The sequence below is a fragment of the Bacillus rossius genome, chromosome 12 (assembly GCF_032445375.1).
Source record: "Bacillus rossius redtenbacheri isolate Brsri chromosome 12, Brsri_v3, whole genome shotgun sequence".
Classification (NCBI taxonomy): Eukaryota; Metazoa; Arthropoda; class Insecta; order Phasmatodea; family Bacillidae; genus Bacillus; species Bacillus rossius.
The window spans coordinates 19167553-19181474 of record NC_086339.1 but is presented as its reverse complement, the minus strand read 5'-3'; the positions used below and the strand labels follow the sequence as shown (position 1 = coordinate 19181474).

The window sequence follows — 13922 nt, the reverse complement described above, 5'->3', positions numbered from 1 at the left end:
AGATTTTCTGGGGCTAGATTCCTGACTAGTTAACTTTTACACTATAGGAGACCCTACTGAAACACCACCGCAGACCATTTTCTAGGAATTAACTGTACAATTTTTTTTTTCAACCTCTGGGGTACCAAGTTTTTTTCCTGGTTGCCAGAACTTGGTGTTAAAGTGTACCTGCAAAACATTACAGTTATGGACATTTTGGTGTCTTGAACTTAAGTCAGTTGTAGACAGTCACTCCCCCCCCCCCCCCCCCCCCCCCAAGATCCAATATGTACAGAGTTCAGTTCTTTTTTCTTCTGCTTGGCTACTATTATTGGTTCCCGCCAATTTTACCTCTGCACTTCCTCGCAACTTGCAGTCCTACAAGGTTTGAAACAAATTCAATCATGTGCAAACGAATATACCATATCAAGTGGAAATTTTGTCTTTCATTTTCAAACTATCCCAATATATTGTAAAGTAGTTTTATGATCAAAAACAAGATATAATGTAGCATTTCGGCTAGAAAAACTAAATTGTCTGTCTACTTGCAATGTACATAAGTTATATAATATCTCAAGAGCTACTAGGGCTATTCAAGCAAAACTTTTTTTTTAATTCTCTTAAAGCAAACTGTGTCATATCTGCTATTTCCGAATGGTAAGAAACGTTATTTACCTATGCAGACTTAACCAAAGTACCCTTTATTATAAAGACTGCATTTAGTGAGAAAATAGTTGTGAAAGGATTTCCGAATACTCCAGATGCTGAATAAAAAAAAATTCTGTAGTTATTTGTTTGTGTTTACAAAATTTGAACACTAAGTACTTTCAAGCCATTTTCATTTTCAGTGTTCATGTTAATCATTTGAGGTAATGGATGTACATTAAAATATGAAGACAGCAACAGACTATCGTTACATTTGTTACTAAAAGACAGCATCACAAACCCACTTTAAAAGGTCACAAAAATGCACGAAAGGACACGAACGAACCGTCCTTTCACGAAAGAGTGCACCATAGATTCTGTAAGGATCATTCGCATCTGTTCGGAAGGTCAACAAAAAATGGCTGACATCATTTAAGATTTAAAGGATCCTTTAGGCTGAATTTTTCTTTGAGAAAGTATTCAGGAACAGGCTATACCCCTAAGTGCAAGGTACGTGTCGTTACCGTAGGTCATCCAAAACGCAACACGTTAACTCAGCTACGACTGCGTGATTGTTTAACGTGCTGGACTTTGAAGGCAACACGTGAGGAATGTATCGCCGCCAACACGGGCTCGACGGAGCCGTAGGGAAGTGCGGATACGCCATTTCAACGCAATTTGGTGGGGTGTCTTGGGTGGAGCTACAAAATCAGAGGTTGAGGCAACTCATCCCAGCACCAATTGCCATCTACTCTCCCTTAATCATCCAGGTAACCTGTGGTTGGCTCGTAGGGAATCCCAATCCCAGGAGTACCACAATGGCGCACAACCAGATACACCACGTCTCTGGGACCCCTCCGACACCCAGAGATCCTCACCGAAGTGGATCCAACCTCCACTAACTGCCCCAGGATAGCACTGCGTCCACCCTTCAAAGAGGCGGTGACTCCTCTAGACGTGCCTATTGTGTCAATTGTGTCTCATCAATACTGTTAACGGGGAGTTTGGATCTACAAGTTGGCGATTCACTGGGAATGAGTGTGACGGATGTGGACGAGCGACGAGTTGGGGAAGTGGCCAGTGATCAGTCTTACCAAACGCAATAGCCTGAACTTATAGCGGGGGGGGGGGGGGGGGTGGGGGAAGCTGACGAGTGCGATTCAGATGGTATTTGGTGTCGAAAGTTTTGGGCGAGTCAGAGGCAGCCGCGCTAATTTCGGAGCGGCGCGGGCCGCGAATAGCTCGCAGATAACACGCGGATTTCCGGCGGACGCTCGTCGGGTTTCCCGGATCACGCTTTTCCACTTACCAGATGGCGTTCTTGCGGGGCGGAGGAGTTGCCCCCCCCCCCTCCTCCCCCGGCCGCCGCCGACGGAAAGCACTCGACATTCCTCCGGGCGCCTGGGGAGCGTCGTCTCTGACGGAGGGCCCCATATCCGCCCCTGCGCGGGGGAGGCGGCATGCAGCTATTCCAGCCGTGCCGCAATCATCGCGCCGGCACGACAATCTCGCCCCAGACTCGAGTCCATGCAGGTACTGCAGGAATGGCAGGCAAACTGGGAGTTACTTGCTCGCAACTTTATACTGAATGCTGAGCATCAGAATATCGAACTTTTTACACATAACCTTTTTTTAGACACCAACAAAATGTAGCACCAAGACTACTTTACAATTTTTTCGTTTTTTAACACAGTACAATATATAATAACAACTTTATTTAGTACTTTTAATATTACAGCATCCAATTTCAGAAAGATATAATATAAATAACGTAGGCCTAGTATCAAGACATTTTCTTTTAAATTAAGTCTATATATAATTACTTAAAAATTAACTAATAACTTTTATGCATACAGTATATTAAATTTTATAAAAATATATTTTATCATAATCGGATGTGTAGGGTTCATATTTCCTGTAAGATCATAATGTTTTTTTTTTATATATAAGCAGAGTATGGTAACAGAACTATATACTCATCCGCCCTCAGACTTTGTAAACATACATCAGCACTCGCATATTTTGAACAGTTTTTAAATCGCGTGGGTATTTTTTTTTTCTTAAGCTCTGGACATGATACGATAATTCCGCACGCGAAACTATCGTGTCGTGTACGGTAGCTCCTCCGCGAGGAAATATATGTTGGCGCGTCCCGGCGGCTTTTTTTTGAAGGAAGAACCGGACTCTCCTGCCAAAGGCCCCCCCCCCCCCCCCCCAAAAACAAACGCATATATTTATAGTGCGTGGAGGGTTGAGGGGCGGGGGGACACAGGGGCGGGTGTTCTTGACGTGCAAGAGAGCGCAGGGTATCCGCAAGGGAAAGATGGGGGGAACTGCGGTTATAAATACAGGCGGCGCGGGAAGAGCGCGTGAAGACGACTTTTCTCTCTCCGCACGAGGCAACGCAAGAGCGCGCCCCGTGTCTCCGGGAAGGTCGACTCTGCTCCTCAGTCCTCAGTCCACACATGAGCTCGGGCACCGCGGCGTCCGGGATGCTGGTGAGTCGGCGTCACATCGCCTGAGGGTCTGAGGCGCAGTCGCGGTGCGCAGTGTCGTGACCGAGCGGTTGGTTCCCAATAGGTGAGGCTTTGTGGGGCAGCGGAGCGATTAAAAGCAATAACTTACTACTACCTTTCAATATATATACTGTATAGAAGTCGCCAGCCCAGGTTAAAAATTCTAATACGGTTTTGAGGTAGTTGGTTAATTCACCGCCGCAATCGCCACCATCTCTAGGGCATCGACTTGCGGTGGCCCCTAGCGGACAAGTGTCGAACTCTTCAGACACCCCTTCCCCCTCCTGTTGAACGACGTTGAGCTGCAGTGAATGCTGGATGAGGGGTGCGTGGAATGACAGAGGGCGACAGTGCTGCGCTCTAACGTATAAATAACAACTAAGACGATACAGGGCGTTACGGCAGCGCACTGTAGCGGTGAAGTTCCCAAGCTGCTCATCATACGCTTCTGAAAAACGTAGAGTAAATCCTATCCACTCGCGACTTCTATACAGTATATATATTCAAAGCTACTACGATCAGGACATCTCGTATTATCATTCCTCTTTCTTGAGTCTTTACAAGTTTCATACTTTACAGATATTTTGCATACACCTCTAGATACAGTACATCTTGGACTCTCCAAGTCTCCTCCATCCGACCAAGCTCTCAGTCCCAATCCATGACCTCCACCTCGGGAGTCTCCCAACACACTCTCTCTTGTCCGCTTCCTTCTCGTCAGCCCCCACCCCTTCTCGGGATTCGTCGTTTTCATTTACGCAATCGTCTCCTGTTCTGTACACTGCTTACCCTTGTGATGCGTAGTTTCCCTTGCAGTAAACAGTATGTTTGGGGAACACCACACATAACTAACATTTGGTTAGTAAACTGACGTAGAAGGTTTGGAAACTTTCGACGGGCATACTCATCGTTCGATACACAAGACATGAAACACTCTATTGAAACATTGACCATTAGTCACCTTATGATTATAGTACAATTTAATATCAGGATTATAGTTATAGTATTTTTCATGTTTCTAATACTACCCTAAACTAACTACTTACGACAGCAGAGATTCAGGTAAAACAACGCGATTTGAAAACTACTCGAGATAACCTTAGTGGGGTTTGTTTCAGAAAAAGAATTAAAGAATTCGCCCCTAGGGCAGACAAGTAGTTCTGTTTTCCAGATTAAGAATTTTAAACTGAATTTTTGGAAGAGTTAAAATCCTTAAAAGGCGTGTTTTCAGAGTAATTTTTTAGGCATTAAACAACCGGTAAAAATTTCTTCGAAGCTAACAAGGGACTTGAATTACGCTTTTTTCTTCGACATATGGTCACCGCTCAAATTTCACAGTCGTCCAAATGCACGACGAGGAGAATGCGCGCCAGTCCACAGTCTTGCGCTTAGAGGCGATACCTCGCTAAGAAGCACCAGCGAGCGTCACACTTACCATCCCGCCTCACTAAAACAAATACACCCATAATTTGTCGGGCCCCTTAACCAATGATAAGCTTGTACAAACGTCATGACCAAGAGCGTACGCATAAGGGAGAAAAGGATTGTCACACAGTGCGGTCTAACCGGAGCAGTTGCAAGTTTCTAATCGGTGATTTCTACAACGTCAACTGTTTACATTTTTGATTATGATAAATCCACTTAGTGTGCTCTTGGTAGACCTGCATTTTGCAGTCTAAGAAAGTTTGTCGAAAGAATATTCAGCCACAGAAATGATGGTTTTAGTTAGAGATAACATTTTATGGCTTTATTTTCAGTCCAATTTCGTTTTTGAAAGAGAAGATTTTGCTGTTTTTTTTTTTTTTTAATTCAGTTTACGGGAGTTGTAGTAAATATTTATATTTTTCAATAAACCTTCCCCATTTTTACCCCCTTGTTCCAATTTTGCCCATTAACGAACTCTAGCGAGAGTTTCTATCTCTATAGATTTGTTACCAGTCTGTAAATAATTTGTGAAAAATAAAGGCAGTTATCGTGTTGTTAATAAATAAATATAAAAATTTTTGAGTTGACGATGATTTTGGAGTCTAGGGACCATAAAACTAAATATATAAATAGTTTTTTTTTATTTGCGTTATGGTAACGACGTGAATAGTAGTCTTTCTTAGAATTTCACCTGTAGCGTATATCATATTTCGCGAAAAATGATTGATGTTTTCAGTGCTGACAATCTCTGAGAAAATTTATCAGTCACCTGAACAATAAACGATAAACTACTGCAATTGCTTTAATCAGTCATTGCGGAACGCTGGTAGAGAACATCGGAACCTGCTGTTTGTGCTAGTGTGATATCAGGAGATTATAAGATTCTAAGAGGCGGCATTGTTGTGTATCGTATATGTATTAAGTGTTAATGATGTACACCTCTTATCGGATCTTAACAGCCTGATAATATCATATGATACGTACGGCTCGCTAAAAAAAAAAAAAATAAAAAAAAAATTACAACAATTGAGTTCCTATATTGTTAATAGGGAAACTATGGTGTAATAAAATTGTTGTGTCTCGTTTATGTATTTAGTGTACACCTCAGCCATAGATAACAGCGCCAGAGGAGTAGCGACGACCCTTGTAAGGCTAGGCACGCGTGGTATGCCTTACGTCAGTGGACGGTCCGTGACACGGCGCATAAAGCCAGTGGCCTGGCGCGTGTCACGGTCCTGTCTGCGTTTTCGTGTATTTTTAAGGTCATCTATGATATCTGTGAAATGTGTTCACTTACGGTGTTTCTTTTTTTTTTCTTCCCCAAACTGAATGTGAAATCTTAACAAAACGTATTCCTCTCAAATATTTCGATTAAAAACCTGCAAGCACTGATGGCTCATTTTTTTTTGTCGCGTACGTACAAACAAACACACTTTTTTTTTAAAAATTAGTTGTTTATCTTTGCTTGTCGCGCGGGTGGGAAACGCATCTCCGAGAAGGCAATGTTTTACTATCGCAGCATCGCAGCGCGGTGTTAAACGGTAAGGAGGGGGGAAGGGGTTCCAATGAGGTTTCCATGCTGTGCTATACAATCTCCTTGGGAGATCCGCGGACTTGGCCTGATTACCGTGGCGACGCACGCAGGGCTTCCTCCCCTCCCCCCTTCCCCAAACACTCCTTTCCTTTTCACTCTTTTACACAAAGAAATTCGGTGAAAGCTTTAAATACGGGTGCCACGGGCTTTCCGTCCCAGAAACGCTTTCGCCTCGGAGACGCCTCTCTTCGCATCTACAGCATGGTCTAGTTGGAAAAGTGAAAGAAAGAAAAAAAAGGGGGGGGGGGGGTGTTTGTCAGTGCACGGTTGAAACAATTTTCACCGTAAATTTACCGAAAGCGCTGTTTGAAAAAATCAGCCAGATCTCTTCGTAAATTCTATTATTTGAACTCGAACCCTCTGAAGAACCTCTTGGAAGACCACAGCAAACACACTCTTCTTCATTCCAATTTTTGACGTGACAACGTCTAATAAATCGATGAACGCCGGCTGCACGCACGAAAAAGGATGACTCATTGTCCCGTTACGCTCATTGTACGCTTGCGCCCCATCTATCTCTCTTCAACTCGATTGGAACAACCATCGATTTGACTTTTTCGAGGCACATTAAACTTGAAACACTCCCATTCGTTGCCTACTTTTCCTATCATCGTCCTATCCTTAACAGAATAACACAGATTGGAAGAAGTTAAATATCAAACATGTCGTCGGTCTAATTAGCAAACCTCGTAACTCCCTGAAGACAAATTTTACAAGAGAAGCAAAAAACTGAATAACTTTTTTGTTTGTACTAAATATGTGTTTAATTCATCACATAAAAGTTAAAACACCCCCTGACGTTTGTCAACAAACTCTGTGTCAATTTTTAATTACCAAACCTTTTTTTAATGGAGTTACGAGGTTTTACAACCATACATTCAAACTAAATATGGAGATACGAGGTTTGATAAGATATAAATCTTCTTATTGGCGTAAACTTAATGTTGATATTAGAACAATTTTGAGGTGAATAGTTATAGCACCAAATTTATTCGTATATTATAAAAACGTATCTCTAACAATACACGGGTTATTTCCGATATTGAACAGTAAGGACAGTATACAATACACAACAGCAATATTGTATAGTACATAAAATCAACATTGACTATGAATTCGTTTGAAAGAACATCAAGATAAAACTAGCTTTTAAATACTGATAAATGAGGCAATAAATATTACTCCAACAAATTGGAAAAAAAAATTACCCCTCAGAAAATCAATGCTTCAGTTTTGAAAAGGAAGGCTATCATAAAATAAGTGATAGTCTGACTCCATAGTTGTTTTCAGGGACTGCAAATGGTCGTATTTAGTTTTCTTTATCTTCAGCCTCTCAGTGTACAGTGCTGGCAAACGATTAAATTGCTTAGCAGTAATGTTCTTTTTGAGAATAGGCAAGTTCTTCCACTCTTCTATGAAACCCAACTTGTAGGAAATAACCCCATCTGGAGTGTACTTCAAGGCTCTGATGTCGGTAACACATGGATCCCCAGTTATTCTGCCTGGTCTGATAGAGCTATACACTTGAGCATGATCAAATTTTTTTAAAAAAACTGTGAGTCAAATAATGAACTTCATATGGACGTGGATTTCTGTGTGCTTCCCTGCAAGGTGCAATGTAGTCAGCTGGAACATTAATCTTCTTGTTTTTCAGCTTATTTTCTATCTTCGAGTGCATGGAGTCTGCCTCCATTTGTGTGTGTCCGACCTCCAGAAACTTTTTCTTTATCGTTACACACTTTGTCACCGATATCTGTAAGAGTGCATTGGCGAGAGTCACATTTCTGTTCTGATAGCAGCAACCATCACTATACAGTATCAATTTGTCGGCATCGTTCCTCAAAGGTAGTTGCGACAAGATGAAGTTGCAAATTATCGTAGCAAACTCATTTGAACCAAGGCCCCTCTCAGTCTCGTTCCACAGATAACAGAAGCCATCTTTGGCTTTCAAATCGAAAACAGTAAAAGAAAACAATGAAAGTGCCAATATCGTAAAGACTGTATGATGTTCTACAACGAGTACTCATGAGATCCATTTCGAAATCATTCTTGGCTCTTGACATTCTGAAATGAAGAATGGATAGCTAAATCGTATAAAATAGTTTAGACATTACCTCCAAAAACATTTGATATTATGGCCTGTATTACAAACGTTTGAAAAATATAATTTATTGCAATAAGTGTTTTGTATGCATAATTAACCGATGGACAATAGTTAAAGTGTGAGATAATAATAAAATGTACCTGCTCCATACGTACAAACAATATCGAAACAATTAGAATAATATTTTAAAAACAATTAATAGACAGTCCAACAATAACACTGTGTTTTTTACTAACAAAATGGAGTTACGAGGTATGCTAATATGCAGGAAATCGACAGCTGGAGATAAGAGGTTTTCTGAAAATAGGATTGTAGCCCATAGGGATTGTTTATTGTTATGATCTTTGTAATGGTAATAGAACACATAACTGAGTATATAGTAATACCAAAAACCAATTTTTGACAAAAAGTGGAGTTACGAGGTTTGCTAATTAGACCGACGATGTGTAAAAGTTATAGTTAAAATAATCTCTTCGTTTAAGTAATAAACATATTCGAATTAATGAGTGCAAATAAAAGTAAATGTATCAATTAAATTGTAGATTTCATTTCACTCCTTCTTTGTATCCATACAAAATAGTGATAATTCAATAAAAATGATTCAATTTTATTCATAAAATTATGCAATCATTTCATCAATGTTTTGTTATGACGTCACGTTAAACTATCGTCCGTAAACCGACTTTACAGACAACCAATTTTTTTTATGGGTATGTTACCACCTCGCGCGTTATATCTTAATCTTACATCCTAATAATCCAATTGAATGAAGGAAAATAAAACTAAATATGGAAGTACACAATAAACATACAACAAAATAAATTCTAACACTATTGGAAAAGTCTATACAAATTTTCACAATACGCAGCTACTAACTGAATGAAATAAAAATTTAAAAGAGAAAATTCTTTTTGGTTTCCAGCGTAACGATAAATGCGCACTGTAACGTCGCTTCACTAACGCTTGCCCGTGTGTGAGGAGTGGGGCGCTCAATATTCTTCCTTCCTCTCTCCACCATTGAGGACCTTACTCCTGCGCTATTCCGTTATGGTCTGTTGTTTCACCGTCCCGATGTACCCTACCAGCTGGAAATAAGTTTCACTTAAAACATTTCATTGAGCTCTGTTATTTCACTCGAGCCACTCATGTCGGAACTGATTTTATTTCACGCCGCGCAAAATGCCTGCCTCGTTACGTAATTCTTGGCAGGTTCGGAGTTGGCGACAATTCACGCGAGTCTAAACTTAGCCTCCAGAATTCGCGCCCAGGAGAGATACAGTGCAGTTTCTACACATCCACCATCGATCTGACACGGAAAGAAAGAAAAAAAAAATGTTTTACAAATACAAACAAAAGTGTTGCGCATATACGTGAACAGGTTATGGAAAGTACAAGTGGTGAATATTAAGGTGATAGGGGTGTTTATCACATTAATGAAAACTGTATTTAGATATTTTTAAAATAAGTATTTAAATGTTTAATTTAGCTTAAAATAATTCCTGAAAAAACACCCTCTCATCAGCAGGAAACTAAAATACTCAGTTGAAGCAGTTAAAAATACAAAACGTATAATTTTACAATATACACTGGGCAAGCATTTTTCGCGATAAAAAAAAATTCTGAAACCCCACTTAGACTGCAGTATGGTATACCCGCGTCAGCGGTTTCTCCCTTGTAACTAACTGGCGGTCGTCTGCAAGAGCATTGCCTTGTTTGGTTATTTGGTTGTTTCATGGGTTAGAGATTTTAAAGATGGCCGCACGAATGTTCGTAATGAGGGACCAGTAGCGGATCCAGAGGGGGGGCTAAGGGGCTCAAGCCTCCTCCAAAAGCATCTGGGGTCCACTATTGTTTTAGTGTTTGCCTTGATAAAGCTTAGCCTCAGCTGGGTCAAGCCCCTCCCAAACCAAAATCCTGGATCCGCCACTGTGAGGGACCAAGTAGACGACCTTCTGTTATTACTGAATATTTGGTGCAGAAAGTTGACGAAAAAGTGAAAGACAACAGACGTTTTACGATTTCATAGATTACGGCCGTTTTGAAGTGGTTGTTTTTAATCAGGCGGCAGACTTCCAGAGGATGGGATTCAAAGCAGCTTGTACGATACGATAAGTGACTTGATATTTTTGGAAATTATGTTTAAAAGTAAATCACGGCACAGACATTCATGTAAAAACAAAAATTGTTAAGAAAAGTCTACTTTTTTTTTTAAATTTCAGAACGATACTGACTTAAAACACACGCCTCGTATATCTTGCGTGACGTTTTACACCTTGCAAACAACCTTTAGAGTGTATCTAGGTACAAAATTTGCGTCAAATAAACATATGCAAGAGAGTTATGGGGGTAAATTTTCATGACTGACCCTAAGGGCAAAGTAATGTCATACAATTGAAATCATCAACATGCCGTGTAAAGTGGTGATTAAGATTTTTTTTTGTCCCAAATAAAAAGCTGGTTTAGAGTTAGGGTTTTCCGCCTGGTTCATGGAGGCAGCTTAGTTTAATAGTGAAAGACGTTGATCTAATTTCAAACAGACATGTCACTTGTCAAAAAAATATATTTATTTATTTACTAAGGCGATATTTTCAACGTCGTGAATAACAAAATGAAATTTATGTTCTACATATATATTTGCACTATCCACGGCATTGAGTTGTCAAACAACACTATAAAATAATAATGAAGGTATATTGCGTATATACATATTTCAGTCCAACGGAAACTCAATTGCGTCTCTTCTCGCTTGTGCCAACACTGTTGGCACTGGCGCAGGCACTTCGCCAAGGACTTCTCTGACGAACATGTTCCTGTAGTGCTTTGTTTACGCCTTCAAGAGCTCACTCCGCTATATTCATGTTTTGACCACCTGACCGTGTGATGAGATATCAGCAGAGTGTTAGATGCTTCAGAACATCATAATAAAATTTTATTAGTACCACTGGAAGAAATATTTTGCCCAACTGACGAATCAAGCAAAATAATAACTACTGTCTTCGTCTGTTTCGGCAAAAATATATATATATATATATATATATATATATATATCACTCATTGTCCACGTGAGATTTTTAAAAAACACTCCATCCTACTTTCCCTCTCCTTAGAGCTGAACTACGGTACTTCTTGATAAAATTTTGCACATTTCTAAAAACGAAGAAAATCTCCGTTGCACGAAATTTTGAAAAACCGCCTGTTAAAAGAGGATTTTGACACTTTTTTAATGAAATTTTGAGCACTTGGAAAAAATTAATGTCTACATTCAATTTTGAAAAATGAGTAATAAAGATCACTAACATTTCAAAAAAAATCACCCCATCCATCATTTCCACCCCTTAAATAAGAATGTTGGTACTTCTTAATGGAATTTTACACACTTGATTTTCAAAATAAGACAATAGTACTGTCTAAGTCTAACTCCGAAAATAACAAATACTTTCATCATCCATCCACCAGTTGTTCTGCACTCATGAAATAAAACATTACAAATTTATTTTGTATTAAAAAAAAACTATTTACATATTGCTTGTTTTAGTCACTCTAATGTGACGAGTACTTTAGCTTATATGTATGCTCGTTTTCCCACATATGGGGTGCTATATATAGACGTTTTTTTTAAAACTGTAGCTGTATATTTAGTGGGAAAACATATATTTTGTTTTTTACATATTAAATTAAATAAGTAAAGGATGTATTTACACGTTCATATGACAGATGACGTAGTTATATTTGGAAAGAATATCCGCACGTCCATATGCCTAAAAAATGCTTAAGTTCGTGAAGGTGTCGCATAAAGATGAGCAACAAATAAAAGATTGGTTGAAAAAACACTAAATATATGTTTTTAACTAAATTTAAGTTCTAATCGATGAAGCTACCAAAAATGGTAGATCTCATTAATTTCAATAGGCCTGCCAAGTTTGAAGACTGCAACCGTTAAGTTAAGCGTAGATAATAATTTAAACATTCCTGAAAAAATAATATTTCCCTGGATACAAGAAGTCGGCTCGAACTTAGGTACTACTAACGGAGAAACTACAAACTGTCACAGGACCAAATTATTGCATGGCACCAAATCTGATACGACGGTTCAATCCTTGTATTCATACGTGTTACCGTACGTACACAACGGACCTCCGAAGAAAGCTCTGCATCGCTTTCGAAAAATGCGTTTCCAGCACATCTCGCTTTCGCCTTTTAAGAGCTTAGCCTCCCAAACACCCAAATTAATTTTGATATACTGTAGAGTCCCTTGCTATTCATCCCCAGAAGAAAAGTTAATAAATTTAAACAATGGAAATTGAACGATGTTAGATATGAAAGAAAACGAACATCGCCAAAAGTGATATAAATTTTCTGTGGCTTTAAAACCAAATAAATAAAATGCTATACAATAACTTCATCCTTGTAAGCACAAACATAGTTTAACTAAACATTTGTTTCAAATTTTCAATGTATTTTTTTACTTGTCCATATAATATAGTTCTATATAATTATTGTATAGCGGGACTGTAAGTTTGTTTGCAGAAAATCAACTGAAAAATTTGCAGACCAGTTATACAGATTATATTTTAATGTTATGAAATTACTTAAATTCATGCTGAACGAAGAACATAGGAATACATAAATTTGTTCGTTACCGAGGATAGATGTTACTACACGTACTGCATGTGTTATTGACACACGAAACTACACTAAACTCGTGAAATAACATCATGTCAGTGTTAAGAAGACTGCAAGTATCCGCTCTACCACTCTGGTTCTGGGGTAGAGCGCCTGCCTTGTGACTTGTAGGACCCGGGTTCGCGCCCCGGCTCCTCCAAGGCGGATTGTTCAGACGAAATGGTGGCATTTTCTCTGGTATGAATACAATCCCTTGCAACAAGTCAGGCTACCAAAGAAACGGTGGGTGGAACAGAAAAAAACCTTCCAGGTGGCTTCCAAATGGGGAGCCCGTTTCTTTTCTTGGGCTCCCCAGCGGTGGCCATTCCGGGGGTTTCTCCGGGGGAACGGAGTTTTGCAAAAATATTTTTTGTAGTTTTGTAGCGTTTTAGTTTTTAGTAACTGTAGCATTATCATTCCAACTTGTTATAAATAAAGCTCGAACAAACATTTAAAACATTTAAAAAAATTGCTTTTGTACATAAAATATTTGAATTGTCCATCAGTCAGTGAGTTGTATACCGATATTTTGTGTTCAACCATTTATGTTATATATTTTTTTGAAGTATTATTGACAGTTGAATTGAACAATACATTTGTTATGTTTACATTTATAGGCTCATGAATTTTATTCTAAAATTTATTATTTTTCAACCAGGAAGATCGTATTTAACAAACTAAGTATTATGTACATGTATATATGTGTATGTGTGTGCGCGCGCCAGTATAACATTCAGGTATAAATAAAATATTCTATTTATTTTAACATGAGCAAAGCCTTTAATTCTTTCCAAACCCAATATTATTATTTAAAAATTATCTATTTTAGGCCTCGTTAAGCAATGCGTGGTATATATATTTTTTGATTATCTAATAGACACTTTGCAGTGAAATTTGCAATGCAATTTCATGGTATTAGGTGTTCCGCAAAGTAGTAGTTTATCTCAACTACTCTTTAATATTTAATAAATGATATTACAACTGTAATCAGAATTGA

General features: G+C 38.9%; 1 protein-coding gene across 1 annotated transcript in view; it reads left to right on the top strand.

The window, feature by feature from the left end:
• The first annotated feature begins 2980 nt into the window (after nt 1–2980).
• LOC134537653 (reticulocyte-binding protein homolog 2a-like) overlaps nt 2981–13922 on the top strand; it is a 28886-nt gene continuing 17944 nt past the window's right edge. Inside the window, exon 1 of the mRNA XM_063378330.1 lies at nt 2981–3122. Within this exon, the coding sequence (XP_063234400.1) occupies nt 3090–3122 (33 nt within the window). The 5' untranslated portion in view covers nt 2981–3089. The remainder of the gene's footprint in view (nt 3123–13922) is intronic.